Raw genomic sequence first — 13,700 nt, forward strand, 5'->3', positions numbered from 1 at the left:
CAAACAGTCCCCAGTCCTCACGTGCCTGGTTTGATAAATTTAATCGTGCTCTTCTAGATTTTGCAATTGTTCACGGTCAAGTGGATCGATCGTCATTCATCTATCGTCGGCACACAAGGATTATGGTATTGATTGTCTATGTGGATGACATTTGTCCGGCATTGATACTGAAGGAATGGTGGCCATTAAATCTTTTCTCAAGACTCGATTTGAGATCAAGGATCTTGGGATTCTTCGTTATTTTCTGGGCATTAAAGTTGCTCGATCTAAGTCCAAAGTTGTGCTCTCAAGAAAATATGACATTGATCTTTTCTCAAAGATCAGAATGTTCAGGTGTAAGCCTGCCACCACACCAATGGATACTACTCACAAAATTGGTCCTGATAATGGTGAGCTTCTCTCTGATCCTAAGATGTATCAGCAATTGGTTGGCCGACTTATCTAACTATTACTCAGCTGGAACTATCGTATGTTGCAGGTATCGTGAGTCAATTCATGCATGCACCTCATACCGCAAGCCTGTCAATAGTATATCATATCATTCGATACCTCAAATCTTCCTCAGGCAAAGGTTTGTTCTTTCAACAGCATGGCCACCTTCATCTATCTGGCTACTCTGATACAGACTGTGCTAGAAGTTTACATGATCGATGGTCTAGATTTGGATACTATACATTTGTAAGTCGCAACCTTGTCACCTGGAAAAGTAAGAAGCAGTCCGTTGTGGTGTGATCTTATGCCAAGGCTGAGTCTCAAGCAATGGCTCATGCGACATGTGAACTTATTTAGCTTCGAACGCTCTTACAGGAACTTGGTTATAATCCTTCGAGTCACATTCATTTACATTGCAATAATCAAGCTACCATTCATATTGCTAGCAATCCAGTATTCAATGAGAACACGAAGCACATTGAGATTGATTGTCATTTCATTCAGAAAAAAGTTGTTAAAAAGGAAATTGTGACCCCCTTTATTCGCTTTAAGGAACAATTGGTTGATGTTCTTACCAGTGTTCAAATTATCTCCGATATTATCGAAATATCTTCGATCTTATCTCTATCTCCAACTCAACGATACCGATAACACTGGTAGTATCAGAAATTCCAGGTATTATCAATGTATCACTAAGTATCACCAACGTATCAATATCGCTAATATAATCACCAATATTTTCAACTATGTAAATTCTAGGTGTTGCTTGTATTCACAATGCATCAATATTGCTAATGTATCACTAATATTTTCGACTATGTAAATTCTAAGTAATGCTTGTATCGTAAGTGTATCGATGGTATTTCAATAATATCGCCAACGTATTGTTATCATAAAAAAATTGCTTATTAAAAAAAATTGTATTTCATTTTTTTATTCATGGGCACATGGTTATATGTAGTGTTCAATTTATCAATGATAATATTGATAATATCTCAATTTTATCGATATCGCAACATGTGCAATATTAAGACCACAATCTTTCATTTCCTTTCCAATTGTTGATGATTTATTGGTGAAATATCATGTGTTGTTGATATCTTGCAATATCGATTGATATTTGGATGGAATGTTGGATGGTTAAATAGGCCGCATGGGAAACTTATTATGTATGCACTCTTTTTGTATTTTTTTTTTATATTTCTAAATATACAAATATGTATATTTTAACATCTCCTAAAGTTTTGCTGAAAATTCGATCATTTCCCCATGTTTCCCCGCATTTCCGTTATCAATGATATTATCGACGATATCGATATTGTTTCTGTATCCCTGGCCAGTGAAACTTATAGCGATATCGATACTTTGAACACTGGTTCTTACCAAGTCTCCCAATCAAGATGCTCTTCTCCATATTACTAGCAAGTTGGTCATGATCAATATCTATGCTCCAACTTGAGGGGGAGTATAGAGAGTGAAAATTATGTATTTGTAGCAGCGTGTCTTTATGTACTTGTGGGTGTGTGCATGTACATAATGTTATGTGCTCCCGTGAAGTGTTTTAATGTTTTCCTCATAGATATGAATATCGGTGTCACATCGGCCGATATGGCCCTATCGTATATGTATCATCACAAAATGATATGTAGTGTGGGGCCGTATCAGCACGAGACAATATTATCTTGTATCTTCGATATCTTGTGGTAAGTTCTAAACATCACTTATATCGGTGATAAAAGCGCCGATACAAGTCAATGACAGCAGCCCCTTGTGTAAATAGAGAAAAAATCCAAAAATAAAAATTTAAAGAAAAACAAGAAGAATCTTCCCCTTTTTCCATGTCTTCGTTTGGGGGTGGAAACTGGGAAAATCTATTTTTCTAGCAAAAATGTTTTGAAAATCAAGCTGAGGAATGGATTTCGACCATTCTTTCATTTTCATGAATCAAATCCCCTCGATTTGGGGGAAATTTTGGGAAATCAGGAAAACATACGTAAATTTGCAAAAATTAGATTAAAAAAATAGAAAATTAGTTTTGTTTTAATCTTTTTGGGATCTAGTTGGGGAGTAGATTTCGACCACTCTTTCATTTTCATAAATTAGGTAAAAATTTTGGGAAATGGGGAAAACATGCACAGATCTGCGAAAATTAGAAAAAAAAAAATAGAAATTTCATTTTTTTTTTTTTTAAATTTATAAATCTAGTTGAGGAGTGGATTTTGACCACTCTTCAATTTTAGACTTTCTAATTATTTAAAATTTCAAAAATGTAAGAACAAACTCTCTTTTATTTCAACAAAATAATGACACTATTTCATGAAAAACTTATTAATGTTGGATGGATGTTGACGAGTGATTCATTGCATTTTGCAATTAAAAAAAATATATTTTTTTAGAGTTTTAAAAATTATCAAAAAATAAAAAAATATATATTAACTTTTACAAAATAATAACTTTACTTCATAATTATGAATGCATGTATGGCGGATGTATGATATATGTATGTGTACATTGATGGATGGATGGATGTGTTATGCATGTATGGATGGTATGCATGGATGGATGGATGGATGCATTAGTGTATGCATGGACAGATGGATGGATGGTTGGATCATGTATGCATGTATGTACGTAGATATGCATGGATGGATGGATGCATGTTTGTATATATGGATGGATGTATTAGTGTATGTACGCATGGATGGATGGACGGATGGATGTGTATGTATGCACACGTGCATGCATACATAAATGGATGGATGTATTAGTGTATACACGTGGATGGATGGACAGTTGCATTAATGTATGTATGTGTGGATGGATGGATGGACATGTATGGATGTATGTATGCATGCATGCATGTATGACTTTTTTTTAATTTAGAAACAACTTAAAGTGATTACTGTGTTTCTAATGATATTATTGGAACGATATGAACTCATATTTGTTACTATTGTCCTGATTTCTTATGATGATAATGCTTCTAGGACCCCATTAAATGGAATATTATTATGTATGCATTGTTTCTTTTCTTTTCCTTTTTCTTTTTTCTTTTTTTTTTGTGCAATTTTTTTATTCCTAAATATGTAAATATGTGTATTTAGAGCATCTCCTAAAGCTTTGCTGAAAAATCCCGCCGTTTTCCCAATGTTTCCCTCAGTTAGTGATATATTTCTGAGTATCAGTGATAATAACTGTGATATCAATACATGTTTATATATCCCAGCAAGCAATAAATGCAACGATACCAATACTACGAAAGTAGGTTGTCGCCGCAAATTCTACCCCCACATGCTGCCACAGTATACCTCATGGTTATCCCCACATTTTTCTACTAATCGATCACCATCATTGGCAAACTATTCAAAACTTGCACTCTCACAGATAATCTCACACTGACTAGCCACTATACACTAGCACTACAAGTCTACACTTTGCAACTCCCAAATCTACCAAATTACCAAACATAATAAATTCATGCTTTAATAATTATATAATAATTTCATAACAAAAACGAATTATATAATGGGTATATAATGGAAAAACACAAAAGAAGTATAACATAATCAATAAATACATGCTTTAATACATATGCAAAGTATATAATCAGGTAAAAAAAATACAAAATTTAATTCTATAATAAAAAATAAAAAAAAATAGAGAATATACTTTAAATGCCATAATGCAAGAAACAAACAAGCATACATATAGGCATGTTTATACATGATCTATAAAAAAAATAAAAAATAAAAAAACAAAACAAAACAAAACAAAAACAAAAACAAAAACAAATATATATATATATATATATAACAAAAAAATAAAACAAAAAAATAAAAGGAAAAAAATAAAAAAGGTAAAATCAAAATAAAATGGTAAGTAATACTAGGATTAATCTCATAAATGCATAGATAGAGATACAAATTAGTTAAAGATCCCTTTCCCATAGACATTTAAAATTTTAACAAAATGCAAGAAAAAGGGGATTAATGGTAACTGCACCGAAAAATGGCCCAAAATGCCCAAAATGCTCAAAACAACTAATTTTTTCCTTAAAACTAAAGATCTATGATGGGGACATCACGCGCACACACGTCGCCCCCTACGCACATACGCAAGGAGAGGGAGGGCCCACCGTCGATTTGGCTCAATGACGACGTCCCGGGAGGGCCTCCTAGTTAGAAGACGAAGTTTTGGTTCATTAAAGTGGGCCCGATAGTTAAGTAAAGCCCATCATGGGATCTCATGATCGGGGCCCACTAGTCGGATTGATTTCATATTTTAAGTTTTGATTATTTATATTATTTAGAATATCATGAACGCTTTAGATTTCTTTGATTAGTTTTTTATTTTGGTTTACTTCATCGCCAAGTAATAGGTTGCGCACATGGCGCGAGTTTTTGGGGTTTTGAGTTTCTTATAAATAGGCACCCCTTGTATTTCTTTTGATTCATTGAAGTTGAATAAAAAATTCCTGCATGTTTTTTCTGCTCTCTGAGCTTCTGAGTTGTGGAAAAATTCAAGTGGGTGCGAAGCCCGCCCTTTTCGAAGGGCTAACTACCATGGTGCGAAGCCACGTCTATCTCAATCCGCCCCCATCTCATATCATCCATATTTCTCCCATTCTACGATTATCCTCACATCAAACCCGTCTGTATTGCAGCCGTTCATCTCCCTACAGCCAGTTTCCAAAATCTGGCCGATCAGAGCCTAGAAGGATGTTTTGGGATTCGAGCCCCCAGTGCACGTGCGGCCAACCTCCTACGCACGTGTTATAGGCCCGGGCCGCGGTTCGCACACGGGAGCTATCATTTGATTCAGGTTTTCTTCCTATTTTCCCCTTTCGCACTAGTTTTTCATAGCCCTAACCCTAGATTACATTATCCCTAACTTATTTGCCACTTTTCTCACCCTAGGATTCCTTGAATTGAAATTGGGAAATCCCTGGGATTAGGGACTGATTGTTGTGCATGTGTGGCTGAATTCTATTTCCTTTTGAGCATTGTTTCGTCCATAATTTTATTGATCCAGTCCTAACCTGTGTAGGCCTGGACCCGTGCAGATTCCCCTTTACTTGAATGTTTGAGCTTTTGTGTGGGATGTGGAATTATTGTGTGATTGTTCTGAATTAGTATGATCTAACCCTGAAATCTTGCATCTCATATTTAAATTTCATGTCCTGCACCAGTCTAGAGTAGAGACGACTTCATGCTTCACTTGCAAAAGTAATATGAAGAAAGAGAACAAAAAACTGTCAAAATAGGCAAAAATGGTTAAGAGCCATGAAAATTCAGGAAACTTAACCAAATAAAGCATTATCCAACAAAAATCATGGCCCATTATGTTGAAAGACAAACACAAGCAGAAAACAGAAAAGGTGATCACTAACCCTCTTTTTTTGCAATTTTCCCCAAAAGGGTCCATACCACTTCTAATCGTCAAATCATGTTTGAACATTGCATTTTCATCTTCAAAATAGGCCTAGACTTATTTGTAAGCATAAAGCCAAGCAAAAAGGGGGAATGGTTGAGAAAAAGAAAAAGAAAACGAAAAAAAAAAAGTGAAAAACGTAAAAATTGTCTCATTTTGCCTCTCAACCACATTGTGACACACGCGCCATATCGGCACCAATACACCTTATATCGGACAATATGGGCCCAAATCACATGTTGCCACACCCAAGATAGTGATATAGGCCCATATCGCCATCTCCCGAAACAAGACGACCTTTTCTCTTTTTTCTTTTTAACTTTCTAGTAGGCCTACACACCCAAGGGATTCTACCACCAAGGCTTGAGAGAAAGCTCTAACTTCAGTGTATCTTCATTTTGAAGTACATCGAAACTCAAGAGATATACATACATGGGCCAAGATGTGGCCCAAAACCTCCTTAGCAAATTCCCAACCATTATCACATTTGAATTTCAAATTCTTTTTGCATCAAGTACTTGAGATAAAGCTCTAAAATTCTTCGAACTTCTTTTTATTTTCATTTTTAACTACTTAAGCATTCAAAGGATAGACATAAATGGGGCTAGATGGCCCGAAAACTCCTTAGCCAATTTCCCACTCTTATACCCATTTCAATTTCAAATCCTTTTCACATTAAATAGTACTACTAACACTATCCTAGATTCATGCAATAAATTGAAAAAAAAAAAAAGAAAATCCAAAAACTGCAACCTAGTACCTATGATCCAATCCATGCAATGTGCAGAACCAATTAATGCACATGACATAGTCAAATAAAAGTGAACTAATGAAACATAACTTTAAAAACTTTAATGATTGAACCTAAGAACATGCACATACATACACCAATACACGCATGGAGACCCCACAAGTGTGACTGGAGTTATAGCATTCCCTAAAACCCCTTGGATTCCTCCTCCAACCACAATATGTAAACCCCTTTTTTAACTTGGATGATATTTTCTAAAATAGAAAAGGAAGTTTGTGCTACGTTTTCTCACTAAAACTATGTGCAAGTGAAAGAAAATATTTTCATTGGTTTGTACTCACCTTGACCAACATCAATATGATATCCTTAACCAATAGAAAGGGGATTAAACCAAAGCATTCCAAGAAAAATAAACAACAACAGCACCCATACCCATGCATACACGTGCACAAACACAAATACATCATCAACATCATCACCACTATTATTATCATTATCATCATTGTAGTCATTGTATAAACCTTATCCCAACTAATTGGGGTTGGCTGCACAAACACAAACATAAGATCGTGAAAAAAAAAGGTGTGAGAGCAACTTACAAAGATTACCCACACACGCACACACACCCAACCACCCACCCACACGAGCACGGACACGCACACACGTGCAGGTGCACACACAAACAAAAACGAACAAAATAATTGATGTGAGAGTGCGGCTTACAGAGAAAGGCTGAGCATCCTTCCATATCCCAAGAAGATCAATTGCACATGGAGATGAGAGGCCAAGGCGAGATAATCCAGACTTGCTGAATTCTTCAAAAAGCATAAATTTATCAGATCCTCTGAAAGATTGAGTCTGCTCGCATCCAGTACCAGAATAAAGGATCTTCTTAGCAGATTGAGCACACGTGTTTATTTTATCATCTGCAAGACAGGTTTTCAAGTTTCTTTAAAGTCAATCACTGTAAGATTTTTTTTTTTAAAGATAGATTTATATGGTAATGAGCCTCAGCAAATTTATTATTCTGATCTTAGATTCTTAGTTTGGTGATCCATGCTGTTGGTCCAATGGGGGCCACCATTGATTGAGAATGCTGCAAAATCTCCAAGGTTAGAAGATTCTTACCCGATTTAACCATTTTATCTTTGGCTATCTTCCACTCAATATGAACTGTAGTCTTTTTTCAATTGACTTTCTGTTTGTAGTCCATTGATTGAACAGTTATGATCTTCCAATCTGGGAGATCTCCAGGGCATCCACCGCACATGGTGGGACACATCAGATCAACAGTCTAGATCACTACACCATGGCCCCATATGAATGGAATGCGGTGCCACAGAAAATTGTACATTTGATGGGGCTTGGCATCCCATAGTTTCTCTTTAGTAATATGTAAATCTACCACTGGTAGAAGCTTCAGAACCTTTACTAGGAAAATCTTTGTGCTGTACTTGAATGCCACCAACTTCTATAGACTTCATAATTGGTAAATCTGCATCTTTCTCGCTGTGTTCATGTTTGGCAACTGAAGGGGAGTTAAAATGTTCTTCTACAGACAGCTGTGATTGCAGAACCCTCCTTAACTGCTGGCGACGCATTGCCTTCCCTTGCCGCCCAATGGATGGACTTGTTATTAGAACATTTGGATAGTATTTGAGGATAACCTTCAAAAAAAAAAAAAAAAAAATCTGTTATTTTCAAATGAAACAAGGTGTATGTAGATGGATTGCATCATGGTCACATAACCTCACCCCAACTATTTGGGGTCAGCTTCACAAATTCTGTTCGCCAATCACAAGATTCAAAACAGAAATACACATGATTGATTGACAAAGTCTGGCGATTGGCTGCCAACCTCAAATGAACCCTCCTTTACTGGGGCTAGGTCCAGCTGGCCCATTGTTACCAGGCAGAGTTTCTCAGGTTTTTTAATGCATGTAACCAACTAAATTTTTAAAGATAAACAATCCATTAAGGTAATGGAGACACGTGTTTGACACAAAGTTAAGGCCTAAAGACCATGGTATGCCGTAGCGGCCATTACGTGACAGTAACAGTGGCAACCATTACACGTACAGGTTTGTAACAACCATAATGGCCATTATGGAAGAAAAAAAATACCCGTACAGTCGGTTACAGGGCCAATACAAGTTTTCTTCCAAAAACCTTTTTTTTTAAAGGCCATAATGGCCGTTACAGCCCATATCATAATGGTAACGATGGTAGCCGTTACGGCCACCATTATGGAACACCTTGTTAGAGACCCCTTAACTAACACATTCATTGAGTAATTTACTTTAGTAGACAATTTTTTATCAATATCCACTTACCTAGATGCATGCCCAAAAGAAACGTGAGAAGATAACACTACGGCTTTGATCTCGTTTATAATAAAGCCATGATTTCCAAGAGTAGCACTAGAGCCAGAGACCCAGGCAATTAACATTCAAGGAACAAGGGTTTAGGCTACGTTTGGCAAACGGCCATTTGACGAGCAGAGAAATTATTTTTGGTTTTGAAATTCCTAGACCTAGTAGTAAGGGCTTATTTGGGAGCTTATATTTGGAATGCATTGGATTCCAAAATCTCAAATAAAGGTGATTTTCAATCCTTAGTTGTGTTTGGCAACTTGAAATCGGAATGCACTGGAATCCAAAATTAGCAATGCATTGAAATTTTGGAGTACATTTACAGGAATTCGAATTTGATTACTAAATCAACTTTAATATCCCTAATTAGTATACGTATGTGATATTTGACAGAATTATCATAATAAGCCCCTTGATTATTATAATAAGCCCATTGAAATATATACTTTTGCCCAAAAATGATGAAATTATGAGCCTTGGGTGGGCCACAAGCATAGAATCACAAATGATCAACTCACCAAAGTTTTTTAACCATTGATTAACATGGCCAATGTTTGGACTGTTCAGATCATTCTATTGATGTAATTTTAGAGATGCAGCCAACAATTTGATTGTTTTGGGGTATCATCAGTGTGTCACATGTACAATAGAATAGTAGCCTAGCGACGCGTTTGTGACACATGCGACTCTCCTGCCTTTAAAAATGAGCCAAAAAAGACATTTGATTCCAAATCACAACAAAATAAAGAGATTTCAGAACACAGCAAAACTATGTATTTAAAATACCTCCCGACTCCATGCTGCCAAGCGACTTTTGGATTCCAAATGAACTCAAATCCACATTGCCAAATGACCCCACAAGGCAGAAATGGAGATATTATTTGTATTAGAAAGAACAAGCTCTTTCATATCCTCAAAAGTATTGGTTTTTGGCATTCTACTATACATCATGCATCTCCAGGATGTTGAGTCGATGGACCATCTTTTCATGGGTTGCTCCTTTGTGGGTGTGTGGGGAAGATTTTTCAAGCTCTTCCAATACCCTTGGGTCATCCCCTTCCAATTCTATTTGATCAAAGGGGCAACACATTGACCATCCTTGAAAGAATAATTCCACTCAATCACATATGTAGATAAGCAGTGATTGGTGAAACATGTTAATCCCCCTTGGAAGGGTATGATTGATCAATCTCAGCTATAAATGGAATTTGACCTTGCTTTTAGGGGCTGATTTCTGGTTCTAGGGTCTGATTTGAGGTCCCTTTTTTTCTTAGCTAGATCTAAGCATCTGGAGTTGTATGTTTGGCGTATAAGGGGTTGATTTAGGTTTAGGAATGTAAAAATTCCAACTATGAACAAATTCCTAGGATTTTAGGTGGAATGGAATTGTCATTCTTTCTACTTCTGGAGTATAATGACAGATCGAGTAGCTTGACTATAAGGAATTGGAGAGGTCTATGGCTCAATGCTCATATGGTTCGGAGATAAAGGGCAGTTTTGGGTTTCAGGATGCAAGTCTAAGGCTTTAGACTACAGATGGGATGTAGGGGCTTTTTTTTTTTTTTTTTTTTTGGGTGTAGAGATAATATTTGAGCTTATATGTGATGAAGACATCACATCACATATGCCCTTGTGTACGTATCAGAGGAGGCAGGCCGCACTGCTTTCCCTGTGGCTAGGGGAGTACTCGTGAGCATGTTGAAAACCCCATGTGCATGTGCGAGCACCCCACATTGGGAAGATGCACATGGGTTGCTTTATAGAGTGACCCAAATCATTGGATTGGAAGGACGCGACGATCGGGCCATTGGATCACATGGATCATATGATCGGGCCATTGATCGTGGATTGTCCACATCAGTTTTAGACTTTATCATCTTTTAGGATTTAGTTTTTGATTTTTTATATTCAGACACATTATGAGTGTTTTTAGTTGATTTTATTTAGACTAGGGCTATTTCTGTTAAAATTTACAATATGGGGATTATTGTAATTTTTCAAACTTCTTGGATCTATAAAAAGAGGGGGGCGTGTGACCTCTCTCCCATTAGGTTTTTGTGATTTAAAAATAAAAATAAAAAAATAAAGAGAGAGAGAGAGAGAGAGAGAGAGAGAGAGAAGCTCTTGCTTTCTTTATGAGTGTTTTTAGTTGATTTTATTTAGACTAGGGCTATTTTTGTTAAAATTTACAAGACAGGGGATTATTGTAATTTTTCAAACTTCTTGGATCTATAAAAAGAGGGGGGCGTGTGACCTCTCTCCCATTAGGTTTTTGTGATTTAAAAATAAAAATAAAAAAATAAAGAGAGAGAGAGAGAGAGAGAGAGAGAGAGAGAAAAGCTCTTGCTTTCTTCTTCTATCTTCAAGGGATTTAAAGATATTCCTTGTGATTTGGAAGAGAGATTGGTGTGAGGCTAATCTTCATCCATGGAGGTGTGAGGTCTCCATCTATCCCACACCGTCATCTCTTTTCTCCCCCATCCAAATATTTTCTTCAGGTTCTTCATTCTCTCATCCCAGATCTTCGTCTTCTCCCAAACACAACTTTCTCATACCTGTCCACAATCCAAACCATAACCGACCTAAACCCATCCACCCCATGCCACATGCATAACCGTATGGCCACACATGTGAATCTCATCTTGCCCCTTTGGTTTTCCATCATCATTATATTAAAACCCCTTTCTTTCATCCCCAAAACCCTAACTTTAAACCTAAAATCCCTAACTTTCCTACTTTCCTAAATTACCTAAATCTTAATTTTACTCTAGGTTGTATTAGGTCTTTTGCTTTGAAATAGACTAAACTCTATGCTAATTGGATGTCCCTATATCCATTAGATCCTAGTTTCTTTTATATTTAATGATCTTGTGTTACGATGCTAGTAACTTAGGCTAGGATTATACATGATGTTCTTTTGATTTTCATAATATTTGTGATTATCATAGCGATGTTTGTGTTTTTTTGTTAAATATCTTAATTCGGCTACTTGATCTCACATGTTATTTGGTTCATGCATCGGTCCTGCATCAAATTTGGTATCAGAGCACAGTTTTAGCGTAAGTAAGCTTGACCGGCTCTGCGAAGGGGACATTTTGTTGGGTTTAGTTAACCCATTTTCCTAGTTTTTTTGAGTCCTCATATAGATCTAGACCATATAAGATTTTTGTGTTGCATCTAGGTTAGAGTCACATCTAGGGTTGGTAGAACATTCATTACATATAGGATCATATTGCTGATTTTTATTTTTATTTTTGGAGTATCATATTGCTGAATTTTCAGCTAGCCTTTCCACTTATACCATTGCTGAAATTTCAGCATAGTAATCTCAGGGTATCACATTGCTGATTTTTTAGTTTGGCAACCCCAGATTACTACCCTACTGAATTTTCAACATAATATTTGAGGATAGTAACTTGTTGAAATTTCTGGTTAGTGTGTCCAGCTTGATCTCTAAGTTAGTTTTATCAATGTCCTAGGACCTGGAGTCTCCTTGTATATGCCCACTCATTCAAGACGTGATTTTGGTCTACAACCCATAACAAATCTAAAGCAGATTGTTGAGGCCCTTAATGCTATCAATAACCGTCTAACGACCATTGAAGCGCACAATAAAACTACTACCACACAATTAACTGCGACCAATGCGCACGTCAATCAACTTCAGGCCTCCTTACAGGCAAAACCCCGACACCGGGGAAGACATTCAACCTCAAGCTAAAGATCAAGTTGATAGGCAGGAGCGTGGTCATGGCCAAGGCGTTGGTCGTGGTCGAGCACACGTGCTGCCATCACGTGAGGAGCATTATGACCATTATTGATGAGGACATCAGACCCTTCAAAGTTTATCAAAGACGAAGGCGGCCAACGAATACATCTTTATGGCTCGAAGATGGTTCGTGGCACAACCAAGGAGGATTTTAAAGATCTTATACGTGTCTCTGGATTAATTGAAGGCCCCACATTAGGAGGACACACGTGTAGGATGAGTTAGAAGACTGATAAGTTACGTGGGATTTTTTATTTTTTATTTTAGAAATCTTTGTTTTGCACTTTTTTTTTTCCTTTGTTATAGGGGTAGTTTAGTCATTTTCTTTTAAATCCAAATTTTATAAATAGGGTGTTTTCTACTCTAAACCTAATAATGTTTTTTTAATGAAAGCTTGGTGCCTCCTTCCCCTCTCTCTGTGGTAATTTCTTCTCTTCCCCTAATCTCTTCTCTTCTTCTAAATTCTATTTCTAGCCCTCCAACCTTCTTCTCTTTCTATGCCTAGTATTCTTTAATTGCTATTAACCCTAAAAATCTGAGAATTGATCCCAACCCTCTCAAATTTTCCAGTCGTCCCTATTCCAGAAATCATTTGATTTCCTGAACTAGAGAAGTTGCATTGATTGTTGGATTGAAACCATGCAAGATCGGGAGGTCCCATCCTTCGCGGGATCCAATCCTCGCATGATTTGAATACGGCACCGCCGGATTGTGATGATGGTCTGCAACCATTGCATGTTTCCTTTGTTATTATCTTTACTATGATGTGGAATATTGAATATTTCAATTGATTTACTTAGTTTATTTCGCCGGATAATTTTTGTGCTCACACGTGCATTCTAGTTTAGATCGTCCTGCATCAGTTATGATCCAGATGCACAAGTCATGAAATGTGTGAAAGTTAAGACCCCCGGTTTTGATGGTCGCTTGGACCCCAAAACATTCC

At 36.8% G+C, this 13,700-nt stretch overlaps 1 protein-coding gene across 17 annotated transcripts in view; it reads right to left on the reverse strand.

The window, feature by feature from the left end:
- Nucleotides 1-13,700, reverse strand: part of LOC131245698 (uncharacterized) — a 127,052-nt gene that overhangs the window by 54,862 nt on the left and 58,490 nt on the right. For 9 of the 17 annotated variants that reach the window (XM_058245416.1, XM_058245409.1, XM_058245425.1 and 6 more), the window contains 3 exons: nucleotides 8,040-8,280; nucleotides 7,337-7,539; nucleotides 7,046-7,158 (listed from right to left, as the gene is read on the reverse strand). In XM_058245416.1, coding sequence (XP_058101399.1) covers nucleotides 7,046-7,158; nucleotides 7,337-7,539; nucleotides 8,040-8,280 — 557 coding nt within the window. The remainder of the gene's footprint in view (nucleotides 1-7,045; nucleotides 7,159-7,336; nucleotides 7,540-8,039; nucleotides 8,281-13,700) is intronic. The other 8 variants (XM_058245402.1, XM_058245431.1, XM_058245367.1 and 5 more) reach the window with 2 other exon arrangements.

The sequence above is a fragment of the Magnolia sinica genome, chromosome 1 (genome assembly GCF_029962835.1).
Source record: "Magnolia sinica isolate HGM2019 chromosome 1, MsV1, whole genome shotgun sequence".
NCBI lineage: Eukaryota > Viridiplantae > Streptophyta > Magnoliopsida > Magnoliales > Magnoliaceae > Magnolia > Magnolia sinica.